Source organism: Salvelinus fontinalis, chromosome 2 (assembly GCF_029448725.1).
Source record: "Salvelinus fontinalis isolate EN_2023a chromosome 2, ASM2944872v1, whole genome shotgun sequence".
Lineage (NCBI taxonomy): Eukaryota > Metazoa > Chordata > Actinopteri > Salmoniformes > Salmonidae > Salvelinus > Salvelinus fontinalis.
Genome location: NC_074666.1, coordinates 6,028,286 through 6,050,448, shown reverse-complemented (window position 1 = coordinate 6,050,448; position 22,163 = coordinate 6,028,286). Strand labels below are relative to the sequence as shown.

Sequence of the window (22,163 nt, the reverse complement as noted above, 5' to 3'; positions counted from 1 at the left end):
TACTGAAAGAAAGGGTGATACCTCTATCCATACTGAAAGAAAGGGGGATACCTCTATCCATACTGAATGAAAGGGAAAGGGGGATACCTCTATCCATACTGAAAGAAAGGGGATACCTCTATCCATACTGAAAGAAAGGGGGATACCTCTATCCATACTGAAAGAAAGGGGGATACCTCTATCCATACTGAATGAAAGGGGGATACCTCTATCCATACTGAATGAAAGGGGGATACCTCTATCCATACTGAATGAAAGGGGGATACCTCTATCCATACTGAATGAAAGGGGATACCTCTATCCATACTGAATGAAAGGGGATACCTCTATCCATACTGAAAGAAAGGGAAAGGGGATACCTCTATCCATACTGAAAGAAAGGGGGATACCTCTATCCATACTGAATGAAAGGGAAAGGGGATACCTCTATCCATACTGAAAGAAAGGGGGATACCTCTATCCATACTGAATGAAAGGGGATACCTCTATCCATACTGAATGAAAGGGGATACCTCTATCCATACTGAATGAAAGGGGATACCTCTATCCATACTGAATGAAAGGGGATACCTCTATCCATACTGAAAGAAAGGGGATACCTCTATCCATACTGAAAGAAAGGGAAAGGGGATACCTCTATCCATACTGAAAGAAAGGGGGATACCTCTATCCATACTGAATGAAAGGGAAAGGGGATACCTCTATCCATACTGAAAGAAAGGGGGATACCTCTATCCATACTGAATGAAAGGGAAAGGGGATACCTCTATCCATACTGAATGAAAGGGGGATACCTCTATCCATACTGAATGAAAGGGTGATACCTCTATCCATACTGAATGAAAGGGAAAGGGGATACCTCTATCCATACTGAAAGAAAGGGGGATACCTCTATCCATACTGAAAGAAAGGGGGATACCTCTATCCATACTGAATGAAAGGGTGATACCTCTATCCATACTGAATGAAAGGGAAAGGGGATACCTCTATCCATACTGAAAGAAAGGGAAAGGGGGATACCTCTATCCATACTGAAAGAAAGGGGAAGGGGGATACCTCTATCCATACTGAAAGAAAGGGGGATACCTCTATCCATACTGAAAGAAAGGGGAAGGGGGATACCTCTATCCATACTGAATGAAAGGGAAAGGGGGATACCTCTATCCATACTGAATGAAAGGGAAAGGGGATACCTCTATCCATACTGAATGAAAGGGGGATACCTCTATCCATACTGAAAGAAAGGGGGATACCTCTATCCATACTGAATGAAAGGGAAAGGGGATACCTCTATCCATACTGAATGAAAGGGAAAGGGGATACCTCTATCCATACTGAATGAAAGGGGGATACCTCTATCCATACTGAAAGAAAGGGGGATACCTCTATCCATACTGAATGAAAGGGGGATACCTCTATCCATACTGAAAGAAAGGGGGATACCTCTATCCATACTGAATGAAAGGGAAAGGGGATACCTCTATCCATACTGAAAGAAAGGGAAAGGGGGATACCTCTATCCATACTGAAAGAAAGGGGAAGGGGGATACCTCTATCCATACTGAAAGAAAGGGGAAGGGGGATACCTCTATCCATACTGAATGAAAGGGAAAGGGGGATACCTCTATCCATACTGAATGAAAGGGAAAGGGGGATACCTCTATCCATACTGAATGAAAGGGAAAGGGGATACCTCTATCCATACTGAAAGAAAGGGGAAGGGGGATACCTCTATCCATACTGAAAGAAAGGGGAAGGGGGATACCTCTATCCATACTGAAAGAAAGGGGAAGGGTGATACCTCTATCCATACTGAAAGAAAGGGGAAGGGGGATACCTCTATCTATACTGAAAGAAAGGGGAAGGGGGATACCTCTATCCATACTGAAAGAAAGGGGGATACCTCTATCCATACTGAAAGAAAGGGGGATACCTCTATCCATACTGAAAGAAAGGGGGATACCTCTATCCATACTGAAAGAAAGGGGAAGGGTGATACCTCTATCCATACTGAAAGAAAGGGGAAGGGGGATACCTCTATCTATACTGAAAGAAAGGGGAAGGGGGATACCTCTATCCATACTGAAAGAAAGGGGGATACCTCTATCCATACTGAAAGAAAGGGGGATACCTCTATCCATACTGAATGAAAGGGAAGGGGATACCTCTATCCATACTGAAAGAAAGGGGAAGGGTGATACCTCTATCCATACTGAAAGAAAGGGGAAGGGGGATACCTCTATCTATACTGAAAGAAAGGGGAAGGGGGATACCTCTATCCATACTGAAAGAAAGGGGGATACCTCTATCCATACTGAAAGAAAGGGGGATACCTCTATCCATACTGAAAGAAAGGGGGATACCTCTATCCATACTGAAAGAAAGGGGAAGGGTGATACCTCTATCCATACTGAAAGAAAGGGGAAGGGTGATACCTCTATCCATACTGAAAGAAAGGGGAAGGGTGATACCTCTATCCATACTGAAAGAAAGGGGAAGGGGGATACCTCTATCCATACTGAATGAAAGGGGGATACCTCTATCCATACTGAATGAAAGGGGGATACCTCTATCCATACTGAATGAAAGGGGGATACCTCTATCCATACTGAATGAAAGGGGGATACCTCTATCCATACTGAATGAAAGGGGATACCTCTATCCATACTGAATGAAAGGGGATACCTCTATCCATACTGAAAGAAAGGGGAAGGGTGATACCTCTATCCATACTGAAAGAAAGGGGAAGGGGGATACCTCTATCCATACTGAAAGAAAGGGTGATACCTCTATCCATACTGAAAGAAAGGGGGATACCTCTATCCATACTGAAAGAAAGGGTGATACCTCTATCCATACTGAAAGAAAGGGGGATACCTCTATCCATACTGAATGAAAGGGAAAGGGGGATACCTCTATCCATACTGAAAGAAAGGGGATACCTCTATCCATACTGAAAGAAAGGGGGATACCTCTATCCATACTGAAAGAAAGGGGGATACCTCTATCCATACTGAATGAAAGGGGGATACCTCTATCCATACTGAATGAAAGGGGGATACCTCTATCCATACTGAATGAAAGGGGGATACCTCTATCCATACTGAATGAAAGGGGATACCTCTATCCATACTGAATGAAAGGGGATACCTCTATCCATACTGAAAGAAAGGGAAAGGGGATACCTCTATCCATACTGAAAGAAAGGGGGATACCTCTATCCATACTGAATGAAAGGGAAAGGGGATACCTCTATCCATACTGAAAGAAAGGGGGATACCTCTATCCATACTGAATGAAAGGGAAAGGGGATACCTCTATCCATACTGAATGAAAGGGGGATACCTCTATCCATACTGAAAGAAAGGGGGATACCTCTATCCATACTGAAAGAAAGGGGGATACCTCTATCCATACTGAATGAAAGGGTGATACCTCTATCCATACTGAATGAAAGGGAAAGGGGATACCTCTATCCATACTGAAAGAAAGGGGGATACCTCTATCCATACTGAATGAAAGGGAAAGGGGATACCTCTATCCATACTGAAAGAAAGGGAAAGGGGGATACCTCTATCCATACTGAAAGAAAGGGGAAGGGGGATACCTCTATCCATACTGAATGAAAGGGAAAGGGGGATACCTCTATCCATACTGAATGAAAGGGAAAGGGGGATACCTCTATCCATACTGAATGAAAGGGAAAGGGGATACCTCTATCCATACTGAATGAAAGGGAAAGGGGGATGCCTCTATCCATACTGAATGAAAGGGAAAGGGGGATACCTCTATCCATACTGAATGAAAGGGAAAGGGGGATACCTCTATCCATACTGAATGAAAGGGAAAGGGGATACCTCTATCCATACTGAAAGAAAGGGAAAGGGGATACCTCTATCCATACTGAATGAAAGGGGGATACCTCTATCCATACTGAATGAAAGGGAAAGGGGGATACCTCTATCCATACTGAAAGAAAGGGGGATACCTCTATCCATACTGAATGAAAGGGAAAGGGGATACCTCTATCCATACTGAATGAAAGGGGGATACCTCTATCCATACTGAATGAAAGGGAAAGGGGATACCTCTATCCATACTGAATGAAAGGGGGATACCTCTATCCATACTGAATGAAAGGGAAAGGGGATACCTCTATCCATACTGAATGAAAGGGGAAGGGGATACCTCTATCCATACTGAATGAAAGGGGAAGGGTGATACCTCTATCCATACTGAATGAAAGGGAAAGGGGGATACCTCTATCCATACTGAATGAAAGGGAAAGGGGATACCTCTATCCATACTGAATGAAAGGGGGATACCTCTATCCATACTGAATGAAAGGGGGATACCTCTATCCATACTGAATGAAAGGGGGATACCTCTATCCATACTGAAAGAAAGGGAAAGGGGATACCTCTATCCATACTGAAAGAAAGGGGGATACCTCTATCCATACTGAAAGAAAGGGGGATACCTCTATCCATACTGAAAGAAAGGGGGATACCTCTATCCATACTGAATGAAAGGGGGATACCTCTATCCATACTGAAAGAAAGGGGAAGGGTGATACCTCTATCCATACTGAAAGAAAGGGGAAGGGGGATACCTCTATCCATACTGAATGAAAGGGGGATACCTCTATCCATACTGAAAGAAAGGGGGATACCTCTATCCATACTGAAAGAAAGGGGGATACCTCTATCCATACTGAATGAAAGGGGGATACCTCTATCCATACTGAAAGAAAGGGGAAGGGTGATACCTCTATCCATACTGAAAGAAAGGGAAAGGGGATACCTCTATCCATACTGAAAGAAAGGGGGATACCTCTATCCATACTGAAAGAAAGGGGGATACCTCTATCCATACTGAAAGAAAGGGGGATACCTCTATCCATACTGAATGAAAGGGGGATACCTCTATCCATACTGAAAGAAAGGGGAAGGGTGATACCTCTATCCATACTGAAAGAAAGGGGAAGGGGGATACCTCTATCCATACTGAAAGGGGGATACCTCTATCCATACTGAATGAAAGGGGGATACCTCTATCCATACTGAATGAAAGGGGATACCTCTATCCATACTGAATGAAAGGGGATACCTCTATCCATACTGAAAGAAAGGGGAAGGGTGATACCTCTATCCATACTGAAAGAAAGGGGAAGGGGGATACCTCTATCCATACTGAAAGAAAGGGTGATACCTCTATCCATACTGAAAGAAAGGGGGATACCTCTATCCATACTGAATGAAAGGGAAAGGGGGATACCTCTATCCATACTGAAAGAAAGGGGATACCTCTATCCATACTGAAAGAAAGGGGGATACCTCTATCCATACTGAAAGAAAGGGGGATACCTCTATCCATACTGAATGAAAGGGGGATACCTCTATCCATACTGAATGAAAGGGGGATACCTCTATCCATACTGAATGAAAGGGGGATACCTCTATCCATACTGAATGAAAGGGGATACCTCTATCCATACTGAATGAAAGGGGAAGGGTGATACCTCTATCCATACTGAATGAAAGGGAAAGGGGGATACCTCTATCCATACTGAAAGAAAGGGGGATACCTCTATCCATACTGAAAGAAAGGGAAAGGGGATACCTCTATCCATACTGAAAGAAAGGGGGATACCTCTATCCATACTGAATGAAAGGGGATACCTCTATCCATACTGAATGAAAGGGGATACCTCTATCCATACTGAATGAAAGGGGATACCTCTATCCATACTGAATGAAAGGGGATACCTCTATCCATACTGAATGAAAGGGAAAGGGTGATACCTCTATCCATACTGAAAGAAAGGGAAAGGGGATACCTCTATCCATACTGAAAGAAAGGGGGATACCTCTATCCATACTGAATGAAAGGGAAAGGGGATACCTCTATCCATACTGAATGAAAGGGAAAGGGGATACCTCTATCCATACTGAAAGAAAGGGGAAGGGGATACCTCTATCCATACTGAATGAAAGGGAAAGGGGATACCTCTATCCATACTGAATGAAAGGGAAAGGGGATACCTCTATCCATACTGAAAGAAAGGGGGATACCTCTATCCATACTGAATGAAAGGGGGATACCTCTATCCATACTGAATGAAAGGGAAAGGGGATACCTCTATCCATACTGAAAGAAAGGGGATACCTCTATCCATACTGAATGAAAGGGAAAGGGGGATACCTCTATCCATACTGAATGAAAGGGAAAGGGGATACCTCTATCCATACTGAATGAAAGGGGGATACCTCTATCCATACTGAATGAAAGGGAAAGGGGATACCTCTATCCATACTGAAAGAAAGGGGATACCTCTATCCATACTGAATGAAAGGGGGATACCTCTATCCATACTGAATGAAAGGGGGATACCTCTATCCATACTGAAAGAAAGGGGATACCTCTATCCATACTGAAAGAAAGGGAAAGGGGGATGCCTCTATCCATACTGAATGAAAGGGAAAGGGGATGCCTCTATCCATACTGAAAGAAAGGGAAAGGGGATACCTCTATCCATACTGAAAGAAAGGGAAAGGGGATACCTCTATCCATACTGAAAGAAAGGGGAAGGGGATACCTCTATCCATACTGAAAGAAAGGGAAAGGGGGATACCTCTATCCATACTGAATGAAAGGGGGATACCTCTATCCATACTGAATGAAAGGGAAAGGGGATACCTCTATCCATACTGAAAGAAAGGGAAAGGGGGATACCTCTATCCATACTGAATGAAAGGGAAAGGGGGATACCTCTATCCATACTGAATGAAAGGGAAAGGGGGATACCTCTATCCATACTGAATGAAAGGGGGATACCTCTATCCATACTGAATGAAAGGGAAAGGGGATACCTCTATCCATACTGAAAGAAAGGGGGATACCTCTATCCATACTGAATGAAAGGGAAAGGGGATACCTCTATCCATACTGAATGAAAGGGGGATACCTCTATCCATACTGAAAGAAAGGGGGATACCTCTATCCATACTGAAAGAAAGGGGGATACCTCTATCCATACTGAATGAAAGGGAAAGGGGGATACCTCTATCCATACTGAATGAAAGGGAAAGGGGGATACCTCTATCCATACTGAATGAAAGGGAAAGGGGGATACCTCTATCCATACTGAATGAAAGGGTGATACCTCTATCCATACTGAATGAAAGGGAAAGGGGATACCTCTATCCATACTGAAAGAAAGGGGGATACCTCTATCCATACTGAATGAAAGGGAAAGGGGATACCTCTATCCATACTGAAAGAAAGGGAAAGGGGGATACCTCTATCCATACTGAATGAAAGGGAAAGGGGGATACCTCTATCCATACTGAATGAAAGGGAAAGGGGATACCTCTATCCATACTGAAAGAAAGGGAAAGGGGGATACCTCTATCCATACTGAATGAAAGGGAAAGGGGGATACCTCTATCCATACTGAAAGAAAGGGGGATACCTCTATCCATACTGAATGAAAGGGAAAGGGGATACCTCTATCCATACTGAATGAAAGGGGGATACCTCTATCCATACTGAATGAAAGGGAAAGGGGATACCTCTATCCATACTGAATGAAAGGGGGATACCTCTATCCATACTGAATGAAAGGGAAAGGGGATACCTCTATCCATACTGAATGAAAGGGGAAGGGGATACCTCTATCCATACTGAATGAAAGGGGAAGGGTGATACCTCTATCCATACTGAATGAAAGGGAAAGGGGGATACCTCTATCCATACTGAATGAAAGGGAAAGGGGATACCTCTATCCATACTGAATGAAAGGGGGATACCTCTATCCATACTGAATGAAAGGGAAAGGGGGATACCTCTATCCATACTGAATGAAAGGGGGATACCTCTATCCATACTGAATGAAAGGGGAAGGGGGATACCTCTATCCATACTTAATGAAAGGGGATACCTCTATCCATACTGAATGAAGCACTTAAGGGACCTCAGGGGCACCCTTAACTTTTTCACTTCATTTAAGGGGGGAATTTGCCTTAAAATGTTTTGTGCAACTTATTTTAAAGTTAAGGACATTTTAAGGGAAAATATGAGGGGGAAATGTACTTAAGATTTTTTTATGCAAATAGAACCTGTACTTTATTTAAATTTTAACTTGACTACATTCCTAAAGACAATGATGTACTTTTTTACTCCATATATTTTCCCTGACACCCAAAACTACCCATTACATTTTGAATGCTTGAATGATCAAATTCACACACTTATCAAGAGAACATCCCTTGTCATCCCTACTGCCTCTGAATCTGGTGGACTTACTAAACACAAATGCTTCATTTGTAAATTATGTTATATATATTATTATGAGTGTTGACATGTGCCCCTGGCTATCTGTAAGTAATATTTGTTTAAAATTTGAATTTGAAATTATTATTTTTTTAAACTTTTGATACTTAAATATATTTGATCAATTACTTTTGATACTTACATTTAAAACTAAATACTTTTACACTTCTCCTCAAGCAGTATTTTACTGGGTGATTTTTACTTGGGTCATTTTTCTATGAAAGGTATCTTTACTTTTACTCAAGTATGACAATCGAGTACTTTTTTCTACTACTGGTATTAGGTGCTACTAATACTCCTCCACCCCACTTCCCACCCTAGCTAGACGTATGGCTGCGGTGACCTATTTGTTTGTGTCTGTGTGTTGGTTTCATATGTAGGTTTGTGTATATCTTGTGTGATTTGTCAGCCTTAGCTTGTGTATCCTTAGGTATGTTTCCCTGGACTCAGATGAACTAAATGGAGAATCTCCATTCACCATATGCTTCTTAGTGTTGGGCTGAAATTCCTCTGTGTCTGGGAAACCAGTCCCTTATGGATCATGCCTTTTATAGCTTATCTCTCTCTGTCCTCAGGTACCTCCTGCATGTGTTCATGGAGGCTGGCTGTCTGGAGTGGTGTGTTGTGATTGGTCTGATCCTGAGAGAGGCCGCAGTCATCAAGCAGGTGGTCAACTTCCTGGACAGCCCCGAGGTTCCTCCTGAGACAGTCCAGAGTGTCCGCTCCGGCCTGCTAGGGGTCGACGCATGGGCCTCCACAGACTGGTCAGTGTCTCTGTTTGTCTTTGTCGCTCTCTGTCGCTCGGTCGGTCTGTCGCTCTGTCTTCTGTCGCGTACAGAGGCCCAATGTCATAATTGCAAAAGGGTTTTCTATTGATCAATTAGCCTTTTAAAATGATAAACTTGGATTAGCTAACACAACGTGCCATTGGAACACAGGAGTGATGGTTGCTGATAATGGGCCTCTGTACGCCTATGTAGATATTCAAATCAAATCAAATTTCAAATCAAATATTCCATAAAAATGAGCCGTTTCCAGCTACAATAGTCATTTACAACATTAACAATGTCTACACTATTTCTGATCAATTTGATGTTATTTTAATGGACCAAAAAAGTGCTTTTCTTTCTAAATGACCCCAAATTTTTGAACGGTAGTGTATATGTTTACAAAAAATATATATATGGGGGATTGGAAATGATGCAGACAATTACGTTGATGGAAGCCGCAATATATCTGCATTATTAAAGCTGATTTGTATTCATCCAGACCACTAGTGGAACTGTGGGGTAAAGGATGTTACATATTCTATAGCAGCTATAGCAAAGGCACAGTGAAGTTCATGAATGTTGTGAGCTTGATACTGACTCCCCCTTCTCTCCACTCCCTGTAGCCTGGGCTATAAGCCCTTCCTGAACATGATCCGGCCCCAGCTACAGAAGCTCATAGAGACTTCTGTAGAGCAGATCCAGCCTGAAGCCTTCCTGCCAGGGGCTTCCAACTCGAAGCTGGCTGAGCCCCAGCCCGGAGGCCCCAGTGCGGAAGACAGTAGGGGGCCTGCTCTCCTGGGTCTGGCCCTTCCTTTGGAGCCCCCTGGGGGGTTAGGGACAGAGGACGGCAGAGTTCCAGAGGAGCAGGAGGAACAGGAAGTGGACGAGGGGGTGTACGACTGCACTCTGTCCTGACATGCCCAGTCCTGACCTGAGTCATGTTCATTAGGCACCAAACGGAAGAAATGGACTGAAACAGGGAGGGACTGACTATATTGACTTAAACTTTTTTGCTACGGTAAGCCCTGATGAATACAGCCCTTTTCTGACCTCTGACCTTGCTGGGCGGGTGTGACAGGATGAAGAAGAGAGACACTGGAAGTCTCAGACTAAACTCTGTGTGTCTGGAACCAGTTTGTTGACTGATAAGGACTCAGATTTTCCATTATGTGTGAGACTGTGTGTGTCATGGTATTGTGTGTATTACTACACTGGGTGTGTAACATTTGGAAGCCTCAAACGCAAGTGGACATTCTCGACTTCTCTCCAGTCCGGATACTCGTCCATCCCAGTGCTGGAGCAGGGTCAGTCAGTGAGTGAGCTCTTGTGTTTTAAGTGTGTCAGTATTGTCCAATTGATTATGGACTTGAGTCATTGCAGACATCGTTAGTCAGGACACAGCCGATTCATAACAAAAAATAAATAAATCTTACCTAAAATATAGATATGACAGATGACGTGCTTCTAGCCATCTATTTATTTTGCTCTGCGTAAAATTTTTTTTTTAAAGAAATTTGCTCACAGACCAGAGTTTACCAGACTGAGTTTGGGCTTGTCAGGCTTTATTCTGGGATTAAAGCAGGCAGTTTGTGTTGCAAGTTAGTATTTTACCAAAATATGCTTTTCAGATCAGAGAAATGCTGTCTGGATTGTGCTCGTCTGGGCTATAGTGTCTAGATAAAAATGTCAGATCGCCGTGATGACGTGCTGGGCAAAAAGCATCCGGGTTATTGTCTGTTAGACCTGTCACATATTAAGCTTAATTGGCTCATTCCACATTACAGAAAGTTCCACCTATAACTGTATATTTTTGTCACAGTTTGTACAACGGTCTTTTGTACTTTGTTGTGAAGGAGTTCAGATATAACTTTTTGCAAGGAATCAACTATGTGTGCTGGACATTTTATGAGATGCACTAAAGTGTGTGTTGGTGTTATATTGTATACCTCCTACTGTACCGTGGATTTAAAGATGCCTTGGTCAATAATGTGATATTATTCTACCACATTACTTCATGAGACGATGTCAGTCCCCTCACTAAGATATTAAAGACTAGTGTGAGAATTCTGTTGGTCGAGAGAGAAGACATGTGTGTGATGACCTGGATTGGAGGTGAATGTTGTTGACGAGGGCCTGACCAGGCCTCAACCAAACCATGACTGACTCCTGAAGGGAGAATCTAATGTTCTCTGAGGACAAACCAAATTATTATGGAGATCCTGACCTGCGTCTTTACACACATGCTTTAGGATTGGCTCTAGAATTAAAGCATTACTGTTGTTGGCTTCCGTCATGCTGGAGGATCCAAACTGAGACAAACTATATTCATAATTCACTTTGTATTGATGGCATATTATGTCATGCCAGAGATCATTTTTATTTGCCCCCTTTTTAAATAGATAAGAGATCAACTGATCCACACTTTGGCGTTAATTCAATGTCACATTTCAGTATCGTTTTCTAAAGGTAGGATTGTGTTTGTCTCCTATCAGTGATCTTGGTGTTTCCTTAGCAATGGCTGTGGAGTTGAATAGCTCCTATACTATTTAATGTATTCTGACAATGTGTCCATAAGAATTTAAGTCTATAAGGGCTTGGTTGTTATCACCGTGGTAACATGGCAGTAACATACCAAAATCTCAATCATGTAAAACTGAAAACGATGACTGAGAATATCTCCAACACTGACGCAGCTTTCAGAAGCAGCTCCTGTGTGCATGATGTGGAACGGTAAAGACTGATTCCATGTCAGGATACTGTACTTAATCTTTTATGATCGTCAGTATTATTATTTATTGGTTGTGGTGTTATTGCTAATGGGAAAATATTAGCCTTTAATTATTCATTCAAATTGTTTTATTTCGGCTATATCGAAGCAACTAAACAAGAATTATTTGCTTTTGCCTCAACTCGTACTGTAGTCATTTGAGTCGTTCTTAGGCCTAGCGCCCAGGTCGATATCCTGCCACCTGACCAGCATAGAGCTCTCAGGCCCAGCGCCCAGGTCGATATCCTGCCACCTGACCAGCATAGCTCTCAGGCCCAGCGCCCAGGTCGATATCCTGCCACCTAACCAGCATAGAGCTCTCAGGCCCAGCGCCCAGGTCGATATCCCGCAACCTGACCAGCATAGAGCTCTCTCACGCCCAGCGCCAAGATCGATATCCCGCCACCTGACCAGCATAGAGCTCTCTCACGCCCAGCGCCAAGGTCGATATCCCGCCACCTGACCAGCATAGAGCTCTCTCAGGCCCAGGTCGATATCCCGCCACCTGACCAGCATAGAGTTCTCAGGCCCAGCGCCAAGGTAGATATCCCGCCACCTGACCAGCATAGAGCTCTCAGGCCCAGCGCCAAGGTCGATATCCTGCCACCTGACCAGCATAGAGCTCTCAGGCCCAGCGCCAAGGTCGATATCCTGCCACCTGACCAGCATAGAGCTCTCAGGCCCAGCGCCCAGGTCAATATCCCGCCACCTGACCAGCATAGAGCTCTCTCACGCCCAGCGCCAAGATCGATATCCCGCCACCTGACCAGCATAGAGCTCTCTCACGCCCAGCGCCAAGGTCGATATCCCGCCACCTGACCAGCATAGAGCTCTCTCAGGCCCAGGTCGATATCCCGCCACCTGACCAGCATAGAGTTCTCAGGCCCAGCGCCAAGGTAGATATCCTGCCACCTGACCAGCATAGAGCTCTCAGGCCCAGCGCCCAGGTCAATATCCCGCCACCTGACCAGCATAGAGCTCTCTCACGCCCAGCGCCAAGATCGATATCCCGCCACCTGACCAGCATAGAGCTCTCTCACGCCCAGCGCCAAGGTCGATATCCCGCCACCTGACCAGCATAGAGCGCTCTCAGGCCCAGGTCGATATCCCGCCACCTGACCAGCATAGAGTTCTCAGGCCCAGCGCCAAGGTAGATATCCCGCCACCTGACCAGCATAGAGCTCTCAGGCCCAGCACCAAGGTCGATATCCTGCCACCTGACCAGCATAGAGCTCTCAGGCCCAGCGCCAAGGTCGATATCCTGCCACCTGACCAGCATAGAGCTCTCAGGCCAAGGTCGATATCCTGCCACCTGACCAGCATAGAGCTCTCAGGCCAAGGTCGATATCCAGCCACCTGACCAGCATAGAGCTCTCAGGCCCAGGTCGATATCCCGCCACCTGACCAGCATAGAGCTCTCTCACGCCCAGCGCCCAGGTCGATATCCCGCCACCTGACCAGCATAGAGCTCTCTCACGCCCAGCGCCAAGGTCGATATCCCGCCACCTGACCAGCATAGAGCTCTCTCACGCCCAGTGCCCAGGTCGATATCCCGCCACCTGACCAGCATAGAGCTCTCTCAGGCCCAGGTCGATATCCCGCCACCTGACCAGCACAGAGCTCTCTCACGCCCAGCGCCCAGGTCGATATCCCGCCACCTGACCAGCATAGAGCTCTCAGGCCCAGCGCCCAGGTCGATATCCCGCCACCTGACCAGCATAGAGCTCTCAGGCCCAGCGGCAAGGTCGATATCCCGCCACCTGACCAGCATAGAGCTCTCAGGCCCAGCGGCAAGGTCGATATCCCGCCACCTGACCAGCATAGAGCTCTCAGGCCCAGGTCGATATCCCGCCACCTGACCAGCATAGAGCTCTCAGGCCAAGGTCGATATCCCGCCACCTGACCAGCATAGAGCTCTCAGGCCAAGGTCGATATCCCGCCACCTGACCAGCATAGAGCTCTCAGGCCAAGGTCGATATCCCGCCACCTGACCAGCATAGAGCTCTCAGGCCAAGGTCGATATCCCGCCACCTGACCAGCATAGAGCTCTCTCACGCCCAGCGCCCAGGTCGATATCCCGCCACCTGACCAGCATAGAGCTCTCAACCTTCAAACGGGAATCGATGGTGAAACAACCACATCATTTGTGATTTTACAACAACAGTTACTATCTTTTCCCCCTCTGACATCATTGCACGCGTGACAGAAGAGCTTAATATGTACTGCCTTGTTTTCACCAGGCTGCACGACGTTCAGCAGCAACAACGGTGGTGGGGCGGCCAGTGGCGCCGTTTCCCCCCTACTGCAGATGCCATCTTTAACAGCCTGCAAAACTCTGGCTCATATCCACAACACAACTGAGTAGGAACGCTGATCTAGGAACAGGGCCCCATGTATTCATTGAGCTCTAAATGGAAATACTGGTCCTAGATCAGCTGTTTCTCCAGACAATTGTTAGTGCTCTGTGAACAATGCAGTTTTCTTTACTGTGTGTATTTCTTCTATATTAGCTAGGTTCAGTACATCACTGTTAAACTGTGCAATTCTGAAACGTTGCTTTGTTTCAGCTGTTTTTTTCTCTTTAGATTTACATTCAGCTCCACGTTTTACTGTCACTCATACCAACCAAAACGTTTGTACTTTAAACAGTATTTTGCTGCAGCTCACTGTGCTTGTAGTTTTGTATTTTTAAACATTTTGCTGCAGCTCACTGCTTGTAGTTTGTATTTGCCTGTATTCTTATTCTATTGTTCTGCAGCATTGTTTTTACGAGAACCTCTTTGGCCGTGACTGTACACTAGCCTGAGTCCCAGACCGGTTCCATTTCTGTCATTGTCATGTTTGCTATGGAGTTGGCAAGACGGCACAAACAGAACAGGGAACAAGTTAACTACACAGCATCGATGTGCTTCTATACCACCTGTCCTCTGCTGCCAGTACAGTATGTGCAGTAGCTTACTATCTGCTCTCAAGCCCACAAAACCCCAGCTGTGAAGTTTACCTAACGTAATAAGGTTGTTGGCTAACCAAAGACATGTTCTGAGGCCTTGGGTCAACGTGACTTGAGTGCTTGTATATGCAGAGGTATAATGAAACCCCTCTGATGAAAGAATCATTGCTGCAGTTAGTACTTAAGACAGTTTATCGATATTATGATTATACACGTTTCATGTTTCCATCTGAGGACTAGAAGTCTATTGTTTCGTGTGTCTGTCTCTGCTGTTGAGGAAAAGCACAATGTCAGACATGATGACAGTGGTACTCTTTTCATACAAAATCTGTATGAAGGACATATCTGACGCAGTAACATTCCCTGGGTCAGTATAGATACTGTTTCTTGTACAATTTGCCTTTTCTACTCATTTGTTTTCAATTTTTTCCTGTACATAAACAATAAATTATATTTTAAAACCAAGGACATTTTATTTGTATTTCCTGCATTACCATTGATATTTTTTTTTACGACAACTAAAAGCATTAAGCACTTTATTGCTGTACATGGTGGTAAGTCACTGGACACAAGTGTTAATTTCAAGTTTATTTTTGTAATCAAAATACCCTGTTACACAATTCCCCAAATCAACCATGTTAATCCCATCTGGGATTACATTAAAAGGTTAGGCGTAACCCTCCCAGTTGACAAATTAATAAAAAATTACAAAAGTATGATTGCTTTTAAATAATTAACATGTTATACAAAACCGCACTTTATTCAGTGACCCAAGAGTACACTGCAGTTAAAATAGGCATAGATACTGTAGGTGAGTTGCATCGAACATGTCCCAAAGACGATGCATTTCAGTTCCCATTTTTCCAACTGAAGTACTGTTTCCTTTATTCAGGCATATTAAAGAAAAGTAGATCCTCTCACACAATCATTCTACAAAATTGAAATTTGAGACCCATAAACGGTTTCAATGAAATGTTTCACCTTAATATTGGTATTTACAAAGGACAACGCTCGGGAAATGTCATCGTTACAGTAACAATGTTTTATGGGATATGATAAGTAACCCTTCGCAAATTACTTTGAACAATGTTTATTATAGTTTGCTTGAACTGAGTAGGGATTTATGCCATGATTCAATCCGATCGCGTTTTGGCAGCAATGCACCATTTTAATGGAAATGTATTATTGAAGCAACAGCGTTTACCGTGAATGTGGTCACCACGAACGAGTGAACATTGCCGACAAGGTGCGATCGGATTAATTCCCTGCATTACATTTTTTTGTAACATCAAATGTTATGATAAATGACTGCATAAGAAAAGTGTGACAGTACTGAAATGTCATTACCATAAACCAAAAATCACTTCACATTTTACAATTTCAACAGAGCATGAGCAATCCATACAAAACATTAAGTTATTTTTAAGAAGGCAGTGTACAGTATGCTTGAGTCATTATTTAAATTCAATGGGAAGGTTTGGGGTAGTGAACCTAAACATTAGTCACCAATTGTTGTGTAATTACAGAATCAGGCCCTAAGGGGATATTTCTTTACTTAAATTACAGAACCCGCCAGACTTGATTATAGAAATTAATTAAATTTTATTAAACGTTTAAATTACACCTGCATATTTGTTGTTCCATCCATCAGGCCTGAGCTGTTGATATACCTCTGATTAAAGTGACCAAAATGGCACCCTATTCCCTGTATAGTGCACTACTTTTATATGGCTCTAGTCAAAAGCAGCCAATAGCGTGCAAGTTCAGGCATGGACAACCTCACTAAACGATGCCACTAGCTAAAGGCCTTTAGACGTGTGCTCGTTAGTTTCCTTCTCTTTTCCTCTCAAGAAAACATCACCTTGTGTTCATCTTGCATATTTAAGAGTATACTGGGATGTGTTTTTCACCACAGCGATGGATATGACAAATCGCTTTTTTTAAACCCACATTACAAAATGTTGCTGTACAATCCTGCTAAGACCATATTGTTTTACAGGTAAGTGCATATGGCAAGAACCCGTTATATATTTAAGAAGCATGACGCCAACAACCATGTGGCATTCTAGAACCTAGAACGCTTGGTTCCATCCTTTTCACCTGCTCAGAGAGAGGACGCATCGCTGGATTCAAAACAAGGCGACTATTCAACACAAACTGCTACTAGCCACAGCAGTGTAGTCCAAGAGACTGCCCAAATCAACACCCCAGTTGCCTAGCAACAATCCTTATCAAATCTCAAGTACCGGTCAGTCTTCACAAAACCCCAGATACCTACTTCATAGAGGTAACACATCGAGCCATTGCTGAGAACCATGAAGTAGGGCTGCACAATATGGGGGAAAAAACAGAATTGCGATACACTTGGGTGAACTGTTGTAATCAAATCAAATATAGTGCTGCTTGAGTAACAGGGTGGGGAAAGCAGCTGCAAGAGGAGAGACGACAGTAAACTATTAGCCGTGTGTAACAACCGTTCTGAGTGCTGTTTCAAAATATTGCGACTTCTATTAATTGTGCAGGTACAGAGAAAACAGCTTGGTTTTATTCATAAAGTAGGAGTGCTGATCTAGGATCAGGTCCCCCTCTATCCATATAATTGTATTTGTTATGACCTAAAAGGCTAAACTGATCCTATAGCAGCACTCTTATTCGGACTCTTTATGAACACAGACCCTGCGCTACCTCAGTGTTAGCAGGAGCTGCTGTCCTGCAGTCAAACACCATGATGTTCTAAACCGGGTTGGGGGTCAATTCAGGAACTATACTGAAATTCCAATTATCTTCAATGTCTTTAAATTAAAATTTTGGTTTACTTTCTGAAATTGACCCCCAACCCTGGTTCTATAGCAACAAAACATGGAGAGAAGAAAAGGAGGGTTCCCCACTGATAAAATATAAGTTCAGTCCAGTGCTTTGCGTTCTCATTCACTATGTGCAACAGTCTGACACACTCTCACCGCAGGCGTCAACCATCGGAATATACTTATTAGAACACCAGAAAGGGTGTTGTCAGTCTGTTTTGTGACATCAGCCACTAGTATTATAATCTGAGTTTATAATAAAACAATATCCCACTGTAAAATATTGATATACACCTTGCACATGATGGGCAAAAACACACCATGTGAAGCAGGATTTTTTTTAAAACCCATTTTACTGTTCAACTGTTAACAGGAAGTACCATTGATGAGGGACATCAGTAGGACAACATGAGTTGGAGTTGGTGGAATGGCCTCCCTATGTGTTGCATTAATAAATGTTTTGTAAAAAGCGCCACAGTTGTTTAGAGGTTAGAGCACTGTGGTTCAGAGTTTGAGAATAATGTAAAAAGCACCATTAGTTAGTTTATGACTGAGTTGAAGATAATCAATCTAAATCAGTGTGTTTCTTGATGGACAGAAAATACGTTTGAAATCGCAACACTCAGCTAAATTATTTATTCAGTGATGAGTTAATTCTATTTTCGACATCAGTCGTCAAAATATCCTTGCACATTAGCGAGCTCACCGTAAGTAAATCACACAAAAGGCTTTCCACTTTACTGCAACAATTAAATCCTGTTCACCTTCAGACTACTGTACTGGCCTTGACATCTTAACGACTGAAGTTTTCATGAATTTTGACTTCCTTCGTTTTTTTTTTGTTTCTTATTTAAAATGTAAAAACATGAAACGGTTAATTTTGTAAGGAAACAACACTGTAGCCTTTTAACGGAAATAGTGAGTGACGCTGAAGACCTCGTGCTTGTTGACAGAGATGGAGGGAGGTGGAACATGCAAGGCCATGCATGCAAAACAGTTTGTCAGAGAGAAAGCGAGAAGAAAGAGTGTAAAAAAAACAAAACGACCTATTTACCCTCATTCCCACAATAAAGGAACTCTACTGAACACTGGTTGACTGTGCCCTAGTGTTTCTGTTTATAAGGACCGTTCCCTAGTCCAACTGTTACTGTTTATAAATAATGTCGCTTCTGGCTTGGCTTTAGTGTCCCTCCTGTTAGCTACTGACCTATTGACACAGTGATGGTGGGGTCTCTCGAATGGGCCTGTGTGTGGAAGCAGGCCCAACAACAGGCCCAGTATTTCAAATATGGGTAAATGTGGTAGGTGCCTCCCAGTATGTTTACATCTGATAGGCCTAGGTGTCAGTATCGGTACATGTGATAGGTGGAGACCCAGGAAGAGGGGAAGGCCCATTTAGGGAACCTCTGCAGCATGTCCTCTAGCTGAACAGTCCTCTGGTCCTCTCCAAAGAAGTAATGAGATGAGATGGCTACTGAGATCATTCCCTCTGGGCCTGATGGGTCCTCTTCTCTGGGAGGCTGGAGAGGAGAAATATATATATATACACATATTAAAACAATCATATATGGACAGTGTTTCCCCTATATTCACAAATCGTTGCCGCCACTCAACAAATTTTTTATTTCATGTTTTTTAAATCATTTTCGGGATGGTAAAATATTTTCAGTGTAAACTTAAGACTAAAACCTGATATAAAGTATGTAGAAAATATAATTGACCAATTTCTTTTAAATAAGATCATCATTGAGAACTAACAACCACCAAAATAAAAACTAGACAGTCAGGGAGAATCTGAAATAAAAAATGTCATGCATACTCCCAGTCGATATTCAAGTCATAAGATCCCCTAGACCACGCCCACCAATCAGTATTCCCAATTGATTCCCCTGAAAAAGAGCCAACTTCTTCGTTGATTTTTAAATGATACAGAAATCAAAAACCATGCAGGAAAAACTGCTGTGTTGTACAATGTACATCAAACCAGGTCAAAACTCTAGTTTGCAATGCTCCCACATAGGGAAATAGAGCCTGTGGGAAGAGCCCTGTGTCTTCAGGCTATTCGGCGTGGGAGAGTCAGGGAATTGTGGGGACCCAGTGTCCAGGTACACGTAGCTATGTGTGTAGAAAACGTTTCATCACGGGTAAGCACTACTTGTAGCTGTACAATCTGTTAGTGTTGTTTGTCTTGGCTAGCTAGCTAGAGGCTAGCACACACGTGGATAGCACCGTCATGAAATGGGGCAGGAGGGTTGCCTTACAATATCATTAGCTCGGGAGCAGGCAATGGTGAAAAGTCATCTTTAGACATGTACTTTTCTTCAATTGAGTTTTGTATTTGACTAAAACAAGCAGCCAACAAGAAAGTTGTTTGAAAAAGGTAATTTTGGAGTAGCCAAAGAGGGCGGGGCTGCAACATTCTATCGAATACAGACGGAGTATGGAGCCCCCATTGATTTTGTTATGTTTGAGTCACTCAGAGAGCATAAGAACACAGCATAAGCCATGGCAACATGTGGAAAATTGCAGGAAATTAGATTTTAAACTGCACATTTCCTTTCAGCCCCGTGGCAATATGTGTAGAATTCTAGGAAATGATGCCACAACATTTGTACAATCAATCAAAATAAACTATCTACATTTGTCATTTTATTTTCTAATGATCTGTCGCTCGGGAAACATGCCTGGGTGAGAAGAAATAACAGCAAGCGTGGGCTTGGATCACGACATAAGACGTCGTAAAACAATGGAGTCATTACAGACCAAGTAGTCCTGCTAAACAACGCCAAGTCGACAGACTAAAACAACCATAATGGCCTCAGCAAAGTCGACTAGATTTAACAACAATGAATAACTACGGATTCTGATTCATAGACGATGTTTGGAGAAAGGGAGACTTGTGCCCTGAGACAAGTGACTGGGGAGATGAGAGCGGCTTGATCTAATCCAATCGTTGCAGCAGGTTCAACCGATACCCCGCCTGTTTCTTTACAAACAAAATAACTAGCCAATAGTTGTTCAGAGTGCACAGCGCTTCACACTGTTTGAGTCAAAGAGAGATGTATTCTGGCAGCTGAAAAATCCTTTTTTCCAATCATGGATAATTATAAAAAAATACTAATCGTATTCTGAAAATTCTCCATATCTATTACGATACTTGTTTTGTCCGAGTACTCGGCACACCCCTAGTACCACTGTACACAAAGACAAGCATTCCTCCAAAGGCTCATGTGCACACATTCTTGTGAAGCTTTTGAAAGTACACTGTGCTTTAAATCCAAGCTTGCAATGAAAAAAGGAATGTGTTAATTAAGGCGCTTACCCAGCAGGTAAAACTGATGTCATGTTTGGAATCCTAAATCTCTAATATTCTGTACCTGTATTTCGAACCAGAAGTTCCAGGCGGGGGCATCCAGGCCGTGGGAGTAGAATATAAAGTACTCTCCAGCCAGGTGGTACTGGGGGACACCGTCCCCAAACGACCAGCTGGACAGAGAGGCCCCTTGGTGGGGTCTCAGGTAGAGGGACATGTGGCTGGGACCTGGGGGACATACACAGAGTCACACACAATGCATGTCACAAACTATGGTTCCTAAACACTGTCTTTTCTCACACAACTTTTGGAGAGAGAAAAGGATTGGAGTAATGGATCCTACAGCAGGTAGTGATAGAGGATTGGAGTAATGGATCCTACAGCAGGTAGTGATAGAGGATTGGAGTAATGGATCCTACAGCAGGTAGTGATAGAGGATTGGAGTAATGGATCCTACAGCAGGTAGTGATAGAGGATTGGAGTAATGGATCCTACAGCAGGTAGTGATAGAGGATTGGAGTAATGGATCCTACAGCAGGTAGTGATAGAGGATTGGAGTAATGGATCCTACAGCAGGTAGTGATAGAGGATTGGAGTAATGGATCCTACAATAGGTAGTGATAGAGGATTGGAGTAATGGATCCTACAGCAGGTAGTGATAGAGGATTGGAGTAATGGATCCTACAGCAGGTAGTGATAGAGGATTGGAGTAATGGATCCTACAGCAGGTAGTGATAGAGTATTGGAGTAATGGATCCTACAGCAGGTAGTGATAGAGGATTGGAGTAATGGATCCTACAGCAGGTAGTGATAGAGGATTGGAGTAATGGATCCTACAGCAGGTAGTAATAGAGGTTTGGAGTAATGGATCCTACAATAGGTAGTGATAGAGGATTGGAGTAATGGATCCTACAGCAGGTAGTAATAGAGGATTGGAGTAATGGATCCTACAGCAGGTAGTGATCGATGATTGGAGTAATGCATCCTACAGCAGGTAGTGATCGATGATTGGAGTAATGGATCCTACAATAGGTAGTGATCGATGATTGGAGTAATGGATCCTACAATAGGTAGTGATAGAGGATTGGAGTAATGGATCCTACAGCAGGTAGTGATAGAGGATTGGAGTAATGGATCCTACAGCAGGTAGTAATAGAGGATTGGAGTAATGGATCCTACAGCAGGTAGTAATAGAGGATTGGAGTAATGGATCCTACAGCAGGTA

At 43.4% G+C, this 22,163-nt stretch overlaps 2 protein-coding genes across 3 annotated transcripts in view; one reads left to right on the top strand and one right to left on the bottom strand.

Moving 5' to 3' along the window:
• LOC129810803 (guanine nucleotide exchange factor subunit RIC1-like) overlaps positions 1-15,286 on the top strand; it is a 149,373-nt gene extending 134,087 nt beyond the window's left edge. The window contains exons 26-28 of one of the 2 annotated variants that reach the window (XR_008752784.1): positions 8,910-9,098; positions 9,728-13,255; positions 13,507-15,286. Coding sequence is in view for 1 of the 2 variants with exons in the window: in XM_055861703.1 (XP_055717678.1) it covers positions 8,910-9,098; positions 9,728-10,019 (481 nt within the window). In the remaining variant the exon portion in view is untranslated. Of the gene's footprint in view, positions 1-8,909; positions 9,099-9,727 lie in introns of both variants that reach the window. The other variant, XM_055861703.1, reaches the window with a different exon arrangement.
• A 110-nt stretch (positions 15,287-15,396) lies between these two features.
• The window catches only part of LOC129810810 (endoplasmic reticulum metallopeptidase 1-like), a 74,566-nt gene continuing 67,799 nt past the window's right edge, over positions 15,397-22,163 (bottom strand). The window contains exons 15-16 of the mRNA XM_055861721.1: positions 21,003-21,166; positions 15,397-19,145 (exon numbers count right to left, since the gene is read on the bottom strand). Coding sequence (XP_055717696.1) covers positions 18,969-19,145; positions 21,003-21,166 — 341 coding nt within the window. The 3' untranslated portion in view covers positions 15,397-18,968. The remainder of the gene's footprint in view (positions 19,146-21,002; positions 21,167-22,163) is intronic.